General features: G+C 36.4%; 1 protein-coding gene across 3 annotated transcripts in view; it reads left to right on the top strand.

Annotated features, from left to right (window-relative positions):
- The window catches only part of ADAM23 (ADAM metallopeptidase domain 23), a 242,799-nt gene that overhangs the window by 34,135 nt on the left and 186,256 nt on the right, over positions 1-22,408 (top strand). For all 3 annotated transcript variants that reach the window (XM_016425122.2, XM_001370517.4, XM_007501857.3), the window contains exon 3: positions 9,513-9,589. In XM_016425122.2, coding sequence (XP_016280608.1) covers positions 9,513-9,589 — 77 coding nt within the window. The remainder of the gene's footprint in view (positions 1-9,512; positions 9,590-22,408) is intronic.

The following is a 22,408-nucleotide window of genomic DNA, read 5'->3' as shown; positions in this document are numbered from 1 at the left end:
TTCCACAGTTAGGTGTTATTTTTTTTCCCCTTTTACTACCATCCAACTAGGATTGTTGGACTTCCATGAGGTAGATCAGAATGGCCAACACTGGCTGCAATGGGGAGTTGCTGCAATTGGTGAACTTAATATCCTATCAATTAGTGAATGAAACTTCAGGAGAACAATGATCCTGTAGCAGGGGCCAAGATAGGAACTGTGATTAAAAATGGATTCAAGTGCTGAGGTTGCCAGTCTTTGTGGATCTAATATGAATAGTTCCAATGATTTCTCTTCCAACTTTGAAGGCTTTTGCTCATCCCTACCTTCTTTTGCTACCGTCTATGATCCAGAGTCTGTGGGTTCTTTCCCTCTATCTCTGTCTCTGACTCTCTCTGTCTCTGTCTTTATCTCTGTCTGTCTCTCTGTTTCTGTCTCTGTTTCCCTCCCTCTTTGTCTGTTACTCCGTCTCTGTCTGTGTCTCTGTGTCTCTGTCTCTGTCTGTCTGTATTCTCTCTCTGTCTCTGTCTCTGTCTCTGTCTCTCTCTCTCTCTCTCTCTCTCACACACACACACACACACACATACACACACACACATACATTCCCTTACCTCCCATTAACTGAGGGACCAAAGGATTTAGGAATTTCCTCCCACACTTGAACATCTTAGATGGTAAGTGGCAAGAAGTTTATGAGATGCCTGGAGGAGGAGGACTGAGAATGACCAAAGAGAGTGAGAACAGATCAATGGCTGGTGATTTGAGTCGAGTCACCTGGTGGGCAACTCAGCAACTGTATTTCCTCATTGGATAATTAATAACAGTGACATACTACCTTTCCATTTGTATGCTTAAATTTGGATTAAAACAGCATGTCTGAGAGTTGGGAATGCTTTTCTTTTTAAAAAGTATGTTATTTGTTATTGTTTCTGGTCCTGTCTGTGGAGTAAGCAGCACAATTAGTATTATCTCTTTAAGTGAAGAAGTAGATTAGAGTAGTGAGGTGACTTGTCTAAGATCCCAGAGCCAGGAAGTGGTAGCGACTATGTTTAAACCCATGTCTTCTAACTTCAGATCCATTATACTTTAAATGGTTAATGCTTGGGTTTAATAACTGGGTTATTAAATTGGAACAAATACATAGTGGTTTACATTTTAAGGAACATCTTCCCCCCTCCAAAAAAGGATGGATACCTGGCTAATTCTTTGTAAAATAACATAAAGTCAATCTTACCTTTTTTTTTCCTATTTCGGGTTCTGGTGAAACTAATCAGAAAAAAATACAATAATAATAATACTCTTTATAGGGAGCGATATTGGAGGTGAAGCTCTCTGTCCCTCACATATTTATCCTTTACTTCCTCATAACTTCATTCCATTTGTTCAATAGGAGGTACGGCTATAAAGCTATAAAGTCAGATAACATTTTTTAAAGTGAAGAAATAAAGAGAGTATAGTGTGGCTTAATAAATTTAGAAGGGATCTTAAGACTCTGAAGTCCAACCTTCTCATTCTGCAGATTAGGAAACTGAGGCCTAAAGAGATCTAATTCATTTCAGCAAGATTACATAAATAGTAATTGAGTGAGCTGGAATTTGAATCTTGATCATTTCATTACTAATCTCTTTCCCAATATGCACTACCTTTGATGACCTGAGAGTAGGCAAGAGAAAGGAGCAAAATGATTCATGCTACAGGTACTATATTCATGCATGAAATTAGATGTTACTCCTTGTGGAGGTGGAGAGGAGTAATGGCTTCCATGGTAACTGTTGTCATAGTTGTATTTTGAGTCATCACTTTAAAAATATGAAAGCTAAATAATATAGCTGTGAGTGATACAGCCTCTGCACTATTCATGTCCAAACAACAGCACCAACGAAATCTTACTTTCAAATTAATTAACATCTCTTAGTTCAGTGTTTTCAATTTAATAACCCATCATATATTAATCATATAGTGTCAGTGTACATAATAATCTAGTGTAAAGGTCCCTCAAAAGCTCTGTCAGTTGAATTCTCTTGGATTTAAATGATTTGAATGGAAAAATTGAGACATTAGACCTGAAAGGTTATAAGAAATCTTCTCCCTCTTACATCTCTCTTATCTGATGATATTTGATTGAATTCCTCTCTTTTTTTCTTTAGGTAGCTATTTTATAATTCTTTAAAGAAATCTCTAAATATAGCTAAATCATCCAGGAGTGGTGTCATCAATCACTGCCTTTTGTTTTTATCTTACCTATCTAGCACTTTAACAAGCAGAAAACAAAAAGTAACAAAATTCCTGCCCTCAAAGAACTTACATTCTACCCATATTTTTGACCATTCCATGCTTGAATTGCTCTTATAATTGAAAAATGAGAAAAAAAGAGATCATGAAATTTAAATCCATTATATTTGATTATTTAGTAGGTAGCTCTTGTAAAGGCTCTGGCGAAAGTATAAAAATGGCCAAAATAAAGCCTGGGGATGATGTTTCCTTTATTCATGCTGCTGCTTTCTACCATTAGAATGTATCATTGATAGTTGACTTGTGAAATACTTTTAGAGAGTAGACTCAGAATCAGGCTTTGCTTGGATTGGTCTAAGTAGACTGCAAGAAGTTGTTTAGTTTGTATTCTGTAGAGAAAAGTGCACTTGTTCTATCTTGGGTCTGGTTATAACATATTCTTAATGTATAAGCAGCTGCAGTTCTTCCTTTTTGCCTAGAAGATTAATTCTAGATGAATTTTAGGAGAGGCAGCATGAGGTTGTAAGATGAGGATGGAATTTGGAGTCAGAAGACTTGGGTTCAAATCATTACTTTTTGCTCACCTGTGTGACTTTGGGGAGAACATTTAATCTTTTTGTGCTATAGTGTCTTCATCTATAAAATGGAGTTGGAAAAATAATCATAGCTAATGTTTATATAATACTTTAAGGCTTGCAAAATGCTTTACCCACATCATCTCATTTGATCCTCTCGATAGACCTTTAAGGTAGGAGTTAGTATTGTTTGCTTTTTATAGATGAGAGAAATAATTTTCCCAGTGCTTTTCCAAGAATTATTTCATTTGGCAAAGTAGATGGACTAAAGTCCATTTCTATGATTCTGTAATTAAAAAAAATTATGTTTCAGTGAATTTGATTGAATTCCTCTCTTTTTTTGGTTTATGAATGTATACCTTTTTCCATGTCCTGGCATGTTTCATTTTAAAAGCTATTTATCATAAAGTTACTCAAAGACTAAGGCATGGTTTAACACTAATGTGTCTTGAGAAAATAAGACGTCCTGCATTTTATTCAGTCGTTTGAATAGCAGAATAAATAACTAAGATCACTTTCCTTTTCTTTCTCTGCTATTCACTCTTCAAGGCTAAGTTCAAGCATTTGCTCTTCAGTGGAGTCTTCTCAGATCATTCTAGTATAATCCCTGCTCCTTGGTATTCATGGATGGCACTTAAAATCTGCCCTGCCCATTTGGCAATTAATTATGTTCCTGTCACCTTATGACATTTCTTGGGTTATTATCCTTACTGTTATTTAACTCTTATACTCTTTAATTTCTCATGCTTCTTCTGTGTTTTCCTAATGAGAATGTAAGTTCTTTCAGGGCAGAAACTGTGTCTTACTCTTCTCTGAGTCCCTCTGAGTGTTTTGCAGGGAGTGGGTGTTTCATAAATATTTCTTGACTGGATAGCAGTAAAAAAAAAAAAAAACCCATTTCCTTTCCCAAGCCTTCTCATTCAAACCTTTTGGCAAAAATATTCAGCAAATTACCTTAATTTGAAAAACTGGCTTCATGTAACAGTTACATGTTAAACTTCTAAGTTTAGTGATTCATATATTGTTTTAAAGCCTCTTAATTTTTCAAGACCTAAGCATAATCATAATAGTAGTTAGCAATAAAGAATTTAGAATTTCCAGAGGGTCACAGTAGTAAACTTGCTTAGACACAACCCATTATATTATAAAGATACAGGTGGCTCATTGGATAGAATTGGGAGAACTGGGATTCAAATCCAGCCTCTGACACTTCCTAGCTGTGTGACCCTGGGCAAGTCACAACCCCTTTTGCCTAGCCCTTACCTCTCTTCTTCCTTGGAACTAATGCTTGTATTGATTCTAAGACAGAAGGTAAGGGTTTTAAAAACAATGAGAATAGATCACATTTATACAGGTACTTTTAAGTTTGCAAAGCTCTTCACATGTTTTGTTTTGTTTTCTATTCTCAACTAATCAAAAAACTAGGTGCTATTATTCCCATTTTGAGGATGAGGAAAACAGGTTCATATAGGTTTGTGTGGGTTGCTCAGCATCACGGCATTGTGTAAGCAAGCATTTGAACCCAGGTCTAGTGTTCTGTTTTCCATTGAAGAAGTATCTGTGTTGGAGACTATCCAAAGGACCCAACATTTCACCTTCCAGTATTCTTTGTCCTCTAACACAACTCTGTGACCAGACCCCAAGAGCAGAATTATTGTAAGTATTTGGTGTGGAGGGTTTATTTTTTTGAAGCCTCTTTTTACTAGTTTTGGTTGATTAGTTTCCTCAAATCTGTCCAGGTTGCTTTGGATAATTATAACATTATCATCTAAATTGGGGTTAGTGATCTTAATCACAAAGTCTATGGGGGTTTAGAAAAACAGAAACATAGGGAAGCAATTTAATATGAAAACCCAATAAGTATAGAGGGGATGCACAAAGGCACAGAGGAAAAGAAATGTTCTTAGGGGGTAGAAAGGAGTGAAAAGATGGGCCTTGAGAGATTTCTGAGGAGCCTTTAGTAGAACAAAAGACCTTTATGTAGCCTTTTCTTGTTTTCCGTTTTTTTTTTCAGGTAAACATGTAAATTAGATTAACATCCTTGTTTCTTTCTGTGAAGAGAAGCATATTTCAGTAATAGTGGTACAAACAGACCCATGCCCTAAACTTAAAAGAAACAAGTTGAAATGACTTTTGCAACAAACATTAAGAGGTGAATAGTTGTAGATAAAGGACTTACTTGTTTAGAAGGTATTGTTTTCTTCATCTTTACTTTTTAAGTCAATCATGAAATACAGGCATTTTTGTTCTTCGCTAAATTTCATTCCTCATGTCCTTGGAGATACGTCTCCAAACTCTCCTTCTTTGGGGGGAGTCATCCATGATGCATACCAGCTGAATGTACTCAGCCCTCCTTCATGATATCTTGGCAATACCTATCCAGTCTTTTGGACTCTGTTATATTGCATTGGATATGTTGCTTTGTAAATTATTCTTCATTTTTTAAATGTATATTTTTGGTTTCCTAGTGACCCTTTGAGAAGAAGCTAGAGAAAGAGGTGACATAGTCCTGCACGTTTAATAATAGTTCAGATTGTTCAGAGCCCCTATCTGACAGCCCACCAAAGCCTTCTTCTAACCCTGCAAATTTGTTCTCAATATACAAGCCACTTCTAAAGGAACTGGAAAAGTAGAGAGGATGTTTTCTCCCTTCCCACATGCCCTCTATTCTGTTTATGTCCACAAATCACATGCTGTTTAATTAATCAAGATCATTGATTGTCTTTCCATTCTGCATGAAACACTTTATGCCAAACACTAGTCCATCCTGCAAGTTTTTGGGCTTTAATACTAATTCTATATGCATAAGCATTTTGTTTCTGTGCTAAATTGATTTTTAATTTCTTTGTCCATTTTATGTTGTCTATTTTAGATTGAAAGTTCCAGTAGTCCTTAACTATTCCTGATTAAGTTATTTACTATGTCCTCCCAATTGATTGGCACCTAGGGTCACTTAATGTCTCTTGATGATAAAATTAAATTTAAGTCTAAAGAACTTTAGAGCCATTAAGATGGCCATTATGTCTTTCTTAAAAAATACCTTGATCTTCAGTGAAGAAGTTTTATATGAGATATGATCCAGTTGTGTTTGCAGTGTTCTAGATCACAACTAAATTCATTGTGCATTATTCTGTGTGAGGAAGAGAGTTACTTTAGAGCTCTGGCACAGAGTTGTTTCCAGTCCTTTGGGAGGGCATTGAATATTGCTCATTCTTGTGCTCTTCCTAGGCTATAAAATCTTGCATTTTCACAAAGAGAATGATAAACATATCTATAAAAACGGTCATCAATCATATGGCTGGTTTGTGGAGCCTGCAAGAACAGTAGATGAATAAAGATCTCATGCGTAGCTCATGAAGTGTTCTTGGACCTCTGCCTACTAACTTAATATATGACCTTGGACAAGTTCTTCAGTCTCTCTCTTGTGAGATGATACTGGTTTCACAGGCAGTTCTTAAGCTCCTGAAAAAAAAAAAGAGAGATAAGCTAAATATAATTTCCTTGTAGAAACAATAGTCTAACAATTCTTATCCAAGGACTGAATGCTCAACTTTTAATATAAATGATCAGAAACATCATGACTACATAAATGGCGCCCATACAATGTGAAACTTTCCAAAATATCCTTGTTTCTTATGCTCTTCAAAAGAATCATTGGCTATACCTCTTACAGAGAAGCAGATTATCACTCTCTAGTGCCTTAGTAGGTAGTCTTTATGAAGTTTTGTAGTCAAACAAATTCATTACCTGATGGGAATGAGTGACAAGTTGGTGAGAAGGAATCAAGCTTTCATTAAGTGCTTACTGTGTTCCAGGTACTTTGCTAAAGCACTTCACAAATATTCCATTTGATTACTCGCTTTAAGGCTCCCTTCTAGGCTGTCATCACTCTGCATCATTCATCAAGTTTATTATTGGCTTTATTATTTGAAGCTTTTCCAGATTATTAAGCCCTGACAGAACATGCTATCTTCTAGAATAGTCTGTGAGAACCTCAGGTCACCTCCAAGACTTTGTTTTTTGGCTACTCAAGGGGAGATTTCAGTCTCTCTCTCTCTCTCTAGGATGTGTTGGCATTAGCTTGCGGTTCAGAGAACCTGGGGAGATTGGGACCTGAAATAACCTTTATTCTAGAAAGTTTATATAAATTGATTAAATAGGGCAGCACAACCTATCACCTAACATTTTATTGAATAAAAATATCACCAAACACCATTTTATCACCACCCGTCCTCCACTTCTTCATAATCCCTCCCTTGTCCTTTGCTGCAGGGAACCAGAAGAAGAAGGATATCTTCATCAGAATCAATGAATTCAAAAAGGTTTCTTTAGGGAGATTTTCACAAAACAACCCCTTTCTTAATATTTAGAGCAAATTGGTTTCTTGAGAAACAGATTGAGGGAGAGCTGTTTTCCTCTGGTTCACCAAATTAAGCTTTTCTTTATATTGAATTTCTCTGTGAAAAGTGTCGATGATAGCCATCAAAAATAGCCATCTCATAAATATTTATTGAATTAAATTGTTTTGAAGAATAGCTAGTGATATTGGCAAAGGGGTAGAAGGAATTCCCTTACTGAGAGTTCCCTATACCAATAAAATGACAGATTAATTAAAAACAAAAAAATAAAAATAAAATAAAATATCCATCTCATCAACACTAGCGGTCTTATGTTGTACCTTGATGCTGCTCAAAGTATAACCATCTTAAAAGGCATGAACCAGCCTCTATTTGCACTGAGTTTTTCCTCTTTTGATGGTTTCTCATCTTGTTGCTTCACAATGTTAAAAAAAATAAAGGTGGCATAAATGGTCAATCTAGGAACACTGAGTTTGTCCTTAAAGGATGAATAAGAATTATGTATGATGGAAGGTATAGGAAATTGTGTGAACAAAGGCTCAGAGAGGCAGAAAAGAGTGGAGTCTGTCTCTGGTACAAGGAGTAATCCAGTTGGCTGGAGCATAGGGTGCAATGGATGGGAGTGATTACAAGATAAAGACTAGAAAGCTAAGATAGAAAGCAATGAATATCAGGCAAAAAGTTTTAGCTTTCTCCATTAGATAAAAGGATTAATGCTTTAAGGGACTCTATAGATTATCAATACAGCCAAGTGTCTCAAAGGATAATAGAGTGCTGGTCATAGAGGTAGGAAGACCTGAGTTCATATCTAGCCTCAGACTTTGATTAGATAGTCTTGAGTAATCATTTAACCTCTATCCCAGTTTCCTCAACTGTAAAAATGGGGATTAAAAATGGCACCTGCCTCCCAGGGTTGTTGTAAGAATCAGATGACATATATAGAGCAGCTAACATAGTGCCTGACACATAGTAGGCACTTCATAGATATTTAATTCCTTTCTCTCATTTTACAAATGAGAAAACTAAGACCAGAAATCCAAATCCTTTTCCAGGGACACTTGGGTAGTAAGTAGCAGGATTTAAACTTGGGTGTCCTGACTTCAGACCTAGTACTTCTTTTTTGAAGTTTTCTAGCTGACACATGGGATCAGCTCTGCACTTGAGAAAGATGTCTCACAATGGTTAATTGTGGTTGTTGTGGAGAAAATAGTTATATCCACACAATGGAATATACTATTGAACAAGGCGTGATCTCTTCTTTCAAGGAAGTTATCATCTAGTTGGGGAAATGAGGCAAGGAAAAAAAACCCAACTAGAAAGAGGCATAGACAAAGTGCTGCCAAGAGCAAGGGAAGGCTTCAAAGATATGATGATCTTTAACTTGACTGGGAAGGCTGGAGAGGATTCTGGTAAGTGGAAATGGGATAGAACAGGTGGCAGGTGAGAAGAGGGAGGGCATTCCAGGTAGAAGGAAGGGCATAAGTTAAAAAAACGTGCAGAGGTGGGGAAGTATTGAGTGTGTTGGTGTTGCCTTCTCTTTGACGAGCATGTCCCACACTACAAATGATTGCCAAACCTACTTCTGCCTTGGGAATGGAACCTGGGGGAGGCAATGCTCATGACTCAACAGGGGCTGAATGTAGGTGTTACATTATCTTTGTCCTCTTTGTGACAGAGGAAAATTTTGTCTTGGATAACACCTTGCTGAATATACTCTAATTTGTTATTTTACATTTATATAGATCTTTTTTCTTAGAGCAGGTTTTCACCATGAAGTAAATTGGATTCGTTTCCTTTGGGATCATTGTTGTGGTTCAGTTAGAGAATAATGATGGAATTTTCTAGAGTTTCAAAAAGACACATTCCAGCATAAAAATGTACATAAAATCTAACCACATAAAAAAAGGCTAAGTTCTGACTTGAGTACTTTTTGCTATTCTCACCCTGGGAGACCCCGGGCTAATCAAATCTGTGGATAGGGCATTTCTAAGTTCTAGTTTCTGATGGAGAGCAGAGGTCTGTCATGATTTTTTGCTTCTGTGTATAGAAAAAAAATGGTTAGTAGAATGAACAGGATAGGTAAAATCAGGCCTTAATTAGTCAGACCTTTTGTATAATTCATCATGCTCACTTTTGGAGTCAAGGAGAATATGCTGCCACTTGTTATCATAATGGGTTCATTTTATCAGACTGTCCCAGTTTCTTGCTGTGAAAAATATGCATACTTTTCCACAGAAGTCATAAAAAAGTTACTTGGTGTATTTTTAATTTTTTATCTATTGAGTAACTAATATGTGCATGTGAAATACAGTCTGGAAGAATGGAGCAAATGTGCTAAGAGGCTTTTTTCTCTTTTTTGTGTCTATAGGCTGTGCATCTGGCCCAGGCAAGCTTTCAGATTGAAGCTTTTGGCTCCAGATTCATTCTTGACCTCACACTAAACAAGTAAGTATTTGGTAAGGGACCAATACAGTCAGACTTTCTTAATGGCACTGTTCATTCATTCATTCATTGTTTAAATTCTTACTTTCTGCCTTAGTAACAACTCTAAGACAGAAGGGTGTTGGAAGAGAATTTCTCTTTCCATTGGGTTCCATTTTTTTTACATCATCCCTTAGTGACCTGGAGGTCAAAGACCACTGAGTAAATTCAAGGGTAAGGGCTAGATAAACAGAATTAAGTGATTTGCCCAAGGTCATACAGGTAGCAAGTATCTGAGGCTAGATTTGAACCCAGATCATCCTGTGTCCACTCCTGGCATTCTATCCACTATGCCACCTAATGTCATGTTCAGTTATTTAGAATTGCTCCTAATTTGAAGCAATAGATGTTTCCCAATTCACTAAATAGTCAATTTCTCTTTAATAAATAAACAGTATTTTGTATATATAAATGTAAAGTAAATATACAATAATTTGAATAGTTTCTTATGCACATTGCAACCCCCTCTCCTCCCAATAGAATTTAGTGAATGATAAATGGAAGCAGGAATGGAGTTGTTCTGAAGGGAGAGGGAATGAGATGAGACTATTCTGGAAATCACTGACCCAGACTCTGCTAACCTGTAAGTTCTCTCAGTTCTTGGTTAACAGAATCTAAAAATTTCTAAATTTTTCTAAGCTAAATAATCTAATCTAAATCTAAATAAAAACAGAATCTAAAAAAATCTAAAAATTAACAGAATGCTAAAAATTAAAAAAAAAAGATTCAGATCTTAAGGAATAGGGATTGAGGCTTATGGGTCATTCTTATGAGTCAGAGTAAAACAATGAAATCAGAACTAAAGTCCTAGACCAGACCTCCAGAATAGCTTAATCATGATAGATATTTTTTAGAGATGGAAAGTGGAAAAGAAAATAGTGAGGAAAAATGATGTGGTATTTGTGAGAGATTATTTTCTTCACTTAAGAGAAATTGTGGCTCAGTGGGGAGAGACCAATTGGAAGCCTAGAAGACCTGGGTTCAACTCTGCCCCTTAAACAGATTGGCTACTTGACCCTGGATAAGGTATTTCATGTCTTAGTGCTTTAGGTAGCAGTCTAACGTTGTTAATCATAGAGAAGGTGCTGACCTGTATTGACAGGCATTTTCCCATCAGGAGTTCTCTATACTTGGGACATCACAAGTGACCTCCCTTAATTCGAGGGCTGCCATGTGGCACAGTGAACAGAGCGCTGGGCTTGGAGTCACTCCTGAGTTCAAATATGGCCCTAGACACATCCCAGTTTTGTGACCCTCAGCAGGTCACGTAACCTTGATTGTCTTAGTTTCCTCATTTGTCTAATGAACTGGGGTAGGAAATGGGAAACTACTTCAGTAATGTTGTGTATTATTTAGAAAGTGTACCCTGAACTACATCCCCCACAATCTCCTTTTCCTTTTCCTGTATGTGCCTCATTGGTTAATTTGGTATTCAGTTTCAATTTCCTCCACACTGGCGCTCTCCCCACTCCCACCCCCCAAACTCTCTCTGACTTGGACCAGAGTGGAGAAAGGGAGCGGCTTTATTTCCCTGGAGTTACTTTCCCTTTGATCTAAGTTGATTTTAATAAATATTATTAAAATAATACTTGGAGTATCCGATATTAATTTTAATCTTTACATCTGTCAAGAAAAACCCAAATGGGTTCATAAAGAGTCAGACATGACTAGAAAAGGACTAAACCACAACAAATCTCTTACTTTCCTTACACTGACTGATGGGCATTAGGGCATGAGGAAGAGAGGGTGTTATCAACTGGGCTAGAGCTTGGTGGATTTATAAACTAACAAAGATTCAAAGATTTACTCCCATTGCCAATTTCTTGCCCTTTGTTGACTATCTCTGTCTAACATATTTTAAGACTTGGAGTCTTTCAGAAAGACAAATTCATTTTGTTGTTGAGCATGATCTTCAGAATTCTTTTCAATTTACCTACCCACATAAGAATTTAAAATTTAGTAGATTCTCTGAAATATAAAGAAAAACTTTCCCATAGCAAGATTTGAACTGGCCGTCTTTGGTTGCCATAATCTATTTTACTGGAGGAGTTTAGAAATCTAACATTGTAGCATGAAGAATACTGGCTTTTGAGGCAGAAGAACCAAAATGTACAAGAGAAGCCTTCTGAAATAACTAGGAATTCACATATCCTCTCTGGGTGCATGCTTCATCTGTAAAATACAGGACAGACTAGATTTTCTGAGGTCTTTTCCAAATTTAGCAAACTGATTTCTCTAGTTGTACTATGCCTACTTTTTTCTACCTTGCCTCAAGGACCTACCAGAAAAAAAATAAAGCCAATTTTTCAAAAGTAGTACCCTATAAACTCCCCAGTAAAAAAGACAATTTAAGAAGTTCAAAAACCACTTAGTCAGTTTGCAATGACAAGGAAATATTTTTTTAAAGAAGTTTAATTCTACCGCCACATTTATATTTTAAGATTTCTTTCTTGCTGAACAAATTAATTGAGAATACTATTCCAGAATAACAGAACTATTCTGACTGGGCTAACTCAGAAACTTGTCTGAATTTGGACCACTTTTTTTCTGCCTTATTGTAAATAAGTAGGTTAGAAATTGGATAAAAAAAGTTTTCTTATTTTCACACGGACCCTTCAGAAAAAGGGCTACATAATAATGTTTCTGTGTTGTGGGATGATTGCAAAAAATGAGGTTAAGTACAGCATAGTAAAAAAAAAGTTCTAAAAAGATTGTGGAACGTTTGAATTTTAAAAATGAATAAATATTCTTATGATCATGATAAATAACCTTGTCTATGTGGACACTGTCCTTAACTTAGGCTTTTCATCATGTCACCTTTGTTTGCTTGTTTTCCTAATTGAGGTTAATGGGAATTGTATCCTAAAAGGAAATGATCATTTTCGTTTGAACCATTTTGTGAAGACTTTCTGCCTCGATTTGCTGTGTCACAATTTGGACTATTTTTTCCAAAATGATATCCAAGCAGAATTTTCCCTTTGTGAAAACTGGACTCTTTTTATAGACTCATTTTGCATAAAGGTTTTAGTAGTGTTCATTTAGAATGGGGGAATGAATGTGGTTATATTTGGAAAGAGGTTGCATTTTTTGGTTTTCTTTAGCTACCCCAATTCTTCTATCCCTCCTTCTCAGCCCTGCAATTGAGGTTGTCCTCATGGTTGCCCAGGACTGCATCCTTGTAAGACAAGATGCACCGGGACAGATGAGCTCAGCTGCTCTCTGAGAAAAAGAATAGGGGTCTAAAGAGCATCTTATTAAATTTCAGGTCTGCAGAATTCTGTGAGCCCAGCAGAAAAAAAGTGCTGACTCAGCTGCTCTGAGCCTTACTCAAGGCTTTCTGCAGGTTTCAGGCAGAATGAATCAGCAGAACTCCTCTCCCTCCCTCCCCTCCAGTGTTGAAGGTGTTGCTGGCTTCCTTTTCGGAGGTCTACTAAGCACCAGTCAAAGTCTTTTTCTGGATGCTGTATCAGCAATGCATTTTTGTCAGGGGAGAAGATGTTATTTTGCCAAAGCTTGGGGCATGCTGAGTAGCAAGCTCTGATTTATTTTTATTTGTTTAGGTGCAGTGTTCTTATATTTCTTGCTTTGGACTATAACAACAACAATATTAATGACTACTTTGAATCAGGAAGACCTGAATTCAAATCTTTCCTCTCCTATTTAACCAACCTGACAAAGTTACTGAAACTCAGTCTCAGTTTTCTCATTTGTAAAATAAAAGGGTTGGACTAAATAGCCTTAAAGGTTTCTTCTAGCTTTGATAAATTTGTGGTCCTACTAACTTTTATATCATATTTTACCTATATGATTTAATTTGAAACTCCTATCAACTTTGTGGAACAGGTATGACAAGTATTGTTCTTCTTACTTTCCAGATGAGGAAACTGAGTCTCAAAGAGGTTAAATGACTTGTCCATGACCAAGCAGTTTCAGAGACTGAATTTGAACCAAGGCTTACTTAATACCAAGACCATTATCCCATCTACTTTGTTATACAACATCTCTAGCATTATTTTATTTTTTTGGGGGAAAATTTTATTTAATGAGTTAATTTAGAATATTTTTCCATGGTTACAAGATTCGTGTTCTTTCCCTCCCCTCCTCCCATTCCCCCTCCTGTAGCTAACACATGATTCTACTGGGTTTTACATGTGTCATTGATCAAGACCCATTTCCATATGCACTTGGGTGATCATTTAGAGTTCTAGCATTATTTTAGACTGAAACAGAATTAAGAGCATTTAATCACTGCCATGCTTGCTACTATGTTTACATGATTCATTTTCTTCCCCTCCTCTCTTTCCTCCCCCCTCCCAGAGCCAATAAGCAATTTGATTTGGTTGTACAAATGTTATTACTTGATACCTATTTCCATATTATTCATTTTACCATAGAACCAAAACCCCAAATCATATATCCATATAAATAGTGGTAAGTGACAAGTCATAAGTTTTTCCTTTGTGTTTCTACTTCCATAGATATTTCTCTCAATGTGGATAACATTTTTCTCCCAAGTCCTTCCAGAATGCCCTGGATTATTTACTGTACTGCTACTAGTAGTAAAGTCCATTACATGGGATAATTCCACCTCTTGGTCCTGCTCATTTCACTCTTCATCAGTTCTTGGAGATCTTTTCAGTTCACAAAGAAATCCTCCAGATCATCATTCCTTTTAGCACAATAGTATTCCATCACCACCAGATACCACAATTTGTTCAACCATTCCCCGACTGAGGGACACTTCCTCATTTTCCAATTTTTTGCCACCACAAAGAGTGCAAATAATCACATTCTTGAAACACGATTGAACTTTAAATAACATTTGTTACAAGTAAAATATTTGGACTCAAAATCTTGAGTATTTACACTTTGGTTGTTTGTGAACCAAGCCAAGTTGAATGGTTCCATGGAGCTTGTGAAACTCTCACAGAGGTGGAAACGGTTCTACTCCAGTCTAAAATCCCTACTTATGAAATCTGATAGTACTTGTCTGAAGACTTTTTTCATGTCTGGGACAATTACAACAGGCGTACATTACAAGAGGAGACACATAGTTTTGGAAGATTATTGTAATAAGAGCTGGGTCATTCTAAAGCAGTTAGCATTTCTCAAGGATCCTTCAGTAGGCAAAGAGCTAATCTCTTGGAGTGTTTCTGTTGACAATATCACAAATCTCTATTTTTTATTGTAGTGTAGCCCCATGTCTCTGCTTATCTTTTGAATTGTTTTCCTCTGAGTCAAAGGAGCTGATTCCTAAACAGATTGGTCTATTGATTTCTCCTGATCTTAGTGAGAAAGGGGCATTGCTCTTCCCTCCTCATCTAGGGTCACAGTGAATTTAGCCCTTTTGGGGGGAGATGGGGCAGAAATCACTTAAGAAGAGAAAGAGATGTTGCCAGCCCTTTCAACTTCTTTTACTGAATCTTTCTTCCCTTTTACTTTATGGTGAGGACTTTTTATGAGAAGTTGTGGAAAGCAGAAGGAGAAATCATGCATGGCACCATGTGCAATAATCTTGACTAGACACTATAAAAAATAGAAATTAAGATTTGTTGAAAACTGTTTTAAATCTATGTGCCTGACATATAGTAAGCACTTAACAAATCCTATATCTAGTTGAATCTAATCTAATTATTATGAATCCTGTTTGACTGCTGAGCACAAAGAAATTGCTTTTCCTTTTTTATCCATGTCTGTAATGGTCTGTAATGGTGAGTGAACATACTTCTTTTCATAAATTGAAGCTCTGTGCAGTCAAGATTTCTGCTATGTGCACTCCTAATCTGGGGAGAGGCAGGAGAACAGTTAGGAGGGAGAGGATGGTGACTATTTACATACAGAAATGTTTGGGTTGGTTTCCATTATTCTTTGTTATTCTGTGTATAAAAAAATTCTGTGATCACAGCATACTGTCAGTGAATCTATGAATGCATTGAAAAGTGACTGTAGAGTGAAATATTTCATAGTTGAGAGCTTAGATGACTATGAATGACAGATCTCACATTTTAATATTTTGAATAATATTCTATTCAATTTCCTAGATCAGGAGTGCTTTATTTGGGACTTGTGAACTTAAAAACATTTTATTTTGATAACTATTTTAATATAATTAGTTTCTGCTGCAATTGTATACATTTTATTTGATCCAAAAACATCATTCTAAGTAAGGGAGTCATAGTCTTTACCAGATTGCCAAAGAGATTTGTGACACAAATAAGATTAAGAACCGCTATTCTAGATTAAATTTGGAACCCGTTTAACTGAGTATTAACAGAATTTGCTTCCACGTTAAGAGTGAAAGCAGCTTCCAGGCTGCATGGTAATGGGAAGATCAGCCCTAGTATTTTCAGACTTAACACTTTTTAGTGACCGCTATGGATACTGTATAAAGTGGCTATTTATTCCAAGCACATGCCAGAAATTAACTGATGAGGACTGGACTGTCAATTCACATATAATACTCATCTAATTAAACACCCTTGCTGGATAATTATCTCAGTGATAAGCTGTGCCCTTGTAGGCTTAAGGAAAGCAGTAGTTGAGCCACAACCAAGTATCACATTGGCATCAATTATTTAATACATCATAAATTGCACATCAGTGTGGCAGTGGGAGGAAAATCCTTCTGTCCTTGGAATTGGAAAAAACTTGGGTTTGAATCTAAGCTCTTGACTCTCACCAAGTCATCTAATTTGTCCTATTCTCTTTTCTATAAAATGTGAATATATTACTTACACTAAGTATTATTGTGGAAGGGTCAGAGCATTATAAGTCTAGACTTGGAGAGCACTTCAGAAGTCATTTAGTCTAACTCTTTCATTTTACAGATGAGGAAACAGGCTGAGAGTGATTAAATGATTTGTCCAGGGTCACACAGCTAGTCAGTGGCTGCTGAGTCAGTATTTGAATTTAGGTTTTCCAGACACCAAGGCTAGCATACTATCTTTTGCCATATAGTTACCAATAATTCCAAAAAACAATTTGTTTATTTGTTTTGTCTTTTGAAGTGCAAATGATCATAGTAGGGATTTAGGAGGGTTTTTTTTTTTGTTGTTTGTTCCATGGAAGTAAAGTGTAAAGATGACCTGAGTGTGCACCAAATATAATGAATGGGAGATGGTGGCGGTGGTATCTTTAGACTGCTTGGCTTATTGCGGCAGAAGCCCTTTCTTGGATTTGGTGCTTTCCTTGTTGCCCTACTCTTCCAATTATGAAGCACTTACTGAACCAAATACAAGACAGATATCTTTTCTGCAAGAGTTGCATTTCATTGAATATTCAGATGTTTGATTTTTTCTGTGTTTGATTTTTCATACCTTTGATGGCATCAGGGTTTATTGCAGATATTCTCAGAACCTGATTTTGTTTGTCACTGGATGGATCCCAGAGGCACTTTTATAATGTACACAAAGGAGAAGGAAGAGGATCTCCAGGACCCTTCTACTGTAAATTACTCTTCAGTGAGGTGGCATTATAATCTTAAGGGTATATTCCTAAGAGAAAGCTTTCTCTAGTTAAAAACATACATGCATACACACAAACACACATATCAAACTCTTATTCTTCTGAAATGTATAGTTTTATATTTTATATTATAATTTTGCTTTATCACAAATATTACAATATTGAATAAGCTTTTTAATAGATTTAGACATTTTCAGTATGTTTCTGAGTAAGCACAAATGGTTCAGTTATGGGCAACTTAAATGACCTGTGTCGTGTCTAAAATTTAACAAAAGGGCAAACTGAGACAATTCTCTGGGGCATACAACATAATAATAAAGGATGGATTAAATGGCACTGACTGTGTCCAGAAGATCTTGAATTGAAGATGTAACTCATTTTTTTAAAGTATAGAAGAAAGAACAGAGCAGGAATGAGGAATCAGAATTGATTACATCAAAGATAGTAGGCATGGTCCACATATAGGATGGAGACCACCTCTCTTTATTTTTAAATAGTTTTGTGAATATTATATGGGTCCTAACTGCATCCTGATTAACTTAATGTTGACAGACTCAGATAAGGCTAGCTTAATTGCTAAAGGTGAGACAGTCAGTCCAGCTTCTAGAGGGTAACACACAAACTTTGCAGGAAATACAGAGATCATGTTTTATAAAGAATTGAGAAAAGACTTTTCCCTTTAACTGTGATATGGGAAAGTTTAAGCCTTTGGTAGCTATCTTCAAAGAGAAGGGAGACTGAACTTTTGCACACATGAGGTTTTTCATCCAGAGAAAGAGAAAAGGCTTTAGGCTTGTTATAAAGAATATAGACTACCATCGCAGAATAAAGTCACAGAGTAAAATAAAATATAATACATAGGACCAAAAATTAGTTCTCTTTGTGGTATGGAGGAGAGCAAACTGTGATATCAAAGACTAAGGACTAGATCATTTTAACCTTAACCTTAACTTAGGAGGTGTCTTTATCCCATCTTCCCTGAACATTCCCCACCCTTCCAATCATGCATTTCTTGAAAATCTTTTTGTAAGATGCTGGAGTAATCAGATATATAATTGTGATATAATTGTGTTCATTCATGGCAATGTTTGTACTGAGAAGAAAGAGTAGGCTTGGAAGATGTTTCTTGTCCTAGATATACCTAGAGTTAGCTAGGTGGCACAGTGGATAGAGCACTGGACCCAGAGTGACAACAATGACCTGGGAAACTTCTATTTAAAGCTTCCTGAGGGCTACATTTTGTTTGACATCTTTGTGTAGAGCCCCAGTGGGTTCTAATAACAGCACCTAATCTTTATGTAGTACTTATTATGTGCTAAGTGCTTTACAATTATTATCTCATCTGATCTACACAACAACCCTGACAAGTAGACTATTTTATCATCCCCATTTTTAATAGGAGATTTTAATTTTTTCCAGATTATATATCAATATATTTTTTCAGTATTTGTTTTCCAATATTTTGCCATCCATGTTGTTTCTCCCTCCCATTCTTGCCCCAAGAAGGCAGATAATATGATATAGGTTGCATATATATTATCACATAATACATATTTCCATGTTTGTCATATTGTGAAAGAAAATACATATTGCATTCACTAGAGAAAAATTCATTGAGGAAAAAAAAACAATGTTTGCATTTGCATTCAGACTCTGTTCCTTCTATGGCAATGAATATTCTTTTTTTTTTTGGCATGAGTCTTTTGGAGTTGTCATGGACCTTTGTCTTGTTGATAATATTCAATTGATCATGATAATAATTAATGATCACAGTTGATCATCATCGTTGTTATAACAATGTTCAGTGTTCCTTGGTTCTGCTCACTTCACTTTGCATCACTTTATTTAAGTCATCCAGGTTTTTTTTGTGATCATTTTAGTTGTCATTTCTTATGGCACAAAAGTATTCTATTGTGAACACATACTACAACTTGTTCAGCCATTCCCCAGTTGATCATTTTCCACTTCTTTGCCACCACAAAAAGAGATGCTATAAGTATTTTTGTGTAAGTAGGGTTTCCTTCCTCTAGCTTTGATCTCTTTAGGATACAGACATGGTAGTGGTATTGCTGGGTCAAAGGGTATGCCCAGTTTTATGGTCCTTTGGGTATCAACCCCACTTTACAGATGAGGAAATGGAGCCAAACAGAAGGTACAAGTTACTTGCCCACAATTATAAATCTAGTAAGAACTTCTTGGGCTATATTTTATTTGACATATTTGTGTTATGCCTCAGTGGAATATAATAATAACTATTTATACAATACTTACTACACATGCTGGGGCTAGATTTGAACTCAGTCTTCCTAACTTCAGGCTCAGTACTCTATCCACTATGCTGCCTGGCTGTCCAAATGGAATAGTGGAGAGAACAATCGCAATATCTAGTCATGATGCCCTCATGTACTTGCATAGGGGTTTGACTCAATGGCCACTGAAGTCTCTTCCAACTTTCCAATTCCAAAATCCAATGATTTTGTTCTTCACCTGTTTTCTCTCCTAATATCAGTGTTGTCAATGCATATAATATTTTTTTCCTTTTGATGCTAGAAAAGTACTGGTAGATCTGGGTCTCATTTGAAAAATTAGAGGAGTGATGCTGCAGAGGGGCAGAAAAGAGATGACTTGGGTTTTCTATGAACTTTGGACTTGGTGACCCTTCAAGTGTTAAATAATAAGGAGAAATGATGAGGTTAAAAATCAGGGTGGAGTGGGGTGGTGGTGGTGAGCAAATCATCCCTTGAGCTAATATTAGATTTGTGAAAATAACTCAGTTATAATTCTCTTGAGTATCCAAAGGATTATTTAAGATGAATGTGTCTGTAAAATGCAGATGTGAAGAAATGTATGCATATAGCAATTTGTTTATTAAAATAATTAATGAAATGTTGTTTAAAGTAGAAAATATAATTAGTGTAGTTTTAGTCAGGATAAGTAAGAAACCCAGGCTTCATGCTAATTGGCACAGCTAATTTTATTCCATCCGCAGGCAACCATTGCTTAGTAGATGCCTGCTGTGTATAAGGCACCGTTCGGTGTTGTTTATGGAGGACACCAAAATATTTAAGACATGGTTCTTGTCTATTAGGAGTTTATAGTTTATTAGAGGAAAGGCACGTACACAATGATGACAAAACAAAACATGAAATGTGGAGAGCCATAGAGTGCTGCTGATAGTAAGTGCAATAAGAGCTTGGATAGGGTCCAGTCACTTTTGACTAGCATAATTAAGGGAGACTTCATGGAAGAGGCACTATGAACCTTGAAGGATGGGCAAAACTTTGGTAAAAGAGGAAGGAGGAGAAAATTCCAGGCAGAAGGAATAGTTTGAGTCAAGGTACATAAGTAGGAAAACCTGTCTTTAGAATTCCTAGGATATTAAGAACCAGGAAATATTGGGTAACCTGGAAAAGGCTATGATAGCCTTCAAATTTCATGTTTTACTGGGTACAAAGTGGTGATTTCAGCCTTCATCTTTTTTGTATGAGCTTTTGGTTTTTTATTTTGTGGTTTAAATAGAAACTTTGAGGAAGACAAGCGATATTTCAAAAACAATTCTGTTAGAGAAAATGCAGTATAATCCAAAGTCAAACTATAGAAAGAAGGCAAAAGGATCCTATGAATTTTTAGGGTCAAAAACTAGCCTTGAGTAATTCTATTAAAGTGGTGATTTGTTGGCAGTCTTCTAGTCGAATGCTATTTTGTTACCCCATCATGTTGTGGTGGGCACCCTGAGTTTCTGAAGGCTGGGCTAATGGTGTATACTCTGGTGGACCCTCCCAAGTTGGAAAGACTTCAATTCCAGGTCTGCCTGCTGATGGATCATATATCTGTCATTCAAAGGCCTGCCCTGCTAGAATGTTGGCTACCAGGTAATGTATTCTGAGTCACAGCAAGACATGATGACCATCTGTTAAGGTGTAATAGTGCTTGTACTTGCTTTGGTAAAGGGAGAACCCATACTGATGAAATCATGAACCTTTGAAGTATTGGTGTCTGGTTAATAATTTAATTCATGGTTGATTAAAAAAAAAGAGAGAAACAAGGTTTTAATCAATTGTTTTACTAGAAAAAGAAAATATATTGTGTCCTTGTGGGGGTTTTCTTAATCCTTTTTATTGAGGAGAGCCATCCCAATTCAATTATTACTTACTTGAATTGGATAAATTCCACATTAAGCTTTTTATTGCCTGTTAAGTGTAGTTCTATTTACCGTATCTACCCAATATCCTACCATAATTTTCAAGGGCAGTATCAAGTTTGTACAATTTCTTTTCTAGTAATCTGCTTTAGGGGGTGTTTAACCCTTAGGGAAGGGGATGAGAATAAATGTCTGTGTAAACAATGAGTCTAAAATTTTTCTTAAAGCCCAAGTGTATTTCTCTCCTTTACTCAGTAAATTCTAGTGAATCCCAGTGACCTCTAGGATCAAATGCAAATTTAGGCATTTAAAGCGCAACTTGGACTCATCATAGCTTTCCAGTTCTGTTACACACATACTCCATAGTTCATCCAAATTGTTCTTGCTATTTCTCCTACAAGACAGTCATTCCATCTCCCATCTCCTTTGGTACTCCAAATACTATCTTTGTGCCTTTGTATTAGTTATGCTTAAAGCCTGAAATTCACTTCCTCCCCACTTCTACATCTTAGTATCTCTCCCCTATTTTTTTTTAAAGCAACCCCCTTCACAGGAAGTTATTCTTGTGCCCCTTAGCCACAAGAGCCTTTCCCTCCAAAATTGTCATTCATTTGTTTCAATCATGTCTGATTCTCCATGACCCCATTTGGGGTTTTCTTGGCAAAGATATTAGAGTGGTTTGCCATTTCCTTCTCCAGTTCAAAATTACCTTGAATTTATTTTGAATTAGTCTATACTTTTCATTTTTGTAAATAATTATCTCCCTTGTTGTGACTGACCTAAAGAATGCAAGCTCTTTGAAGTCAGGGAAGGTTTTGATTTTTGCCTTTGTAACCATAGCACTTAGCGTAGTGCCTGGCATATAGTAGTAGATGCTTAGTAAATGCTTATTGATTGATCAATTAATAGGAAAAACCATGAAACCTGACTTTTTAAAAAAGCACTGCCATGGTGCTATATCCAATATAACCTAAATCAATTATGCATTTTCCATGTCATCTGGACTCAACAGTAATCAGAATTTCCTTGTCTTGGCAGGAATGCCTCACTGCTGAGACTGCTTTCCTCTTAGAATCCTTCTTCCAAACCAATTCCCAAGCATTCTGATAGTCAGCCTTCCCTGCACTGCAGAATGACTCTTCCCTGTTGTTTCTCAATATTGCTTGACTAATGCCCCT

The sequence above is a fragment of the Monodelphis domestica genome, chromosome 8 (genome assembly GCF_027887165.1).
Source record: "Monodelphis domestica isolate mMonDom1 chromosome 8, mMonDom1.pri, whole genome shotgun sequence".
Taxonomy (NCBI): Eukaryota; Metazoa; Chordata; class Mammalia; order Didelphimorphia; family Didelphidae; genus Monodelphis; species Monodelphis domestica.
Note: the sequence above shows the minus strand (reverse complement) of the source record. Positions and strands in the feature narration are given on the sequence as shown.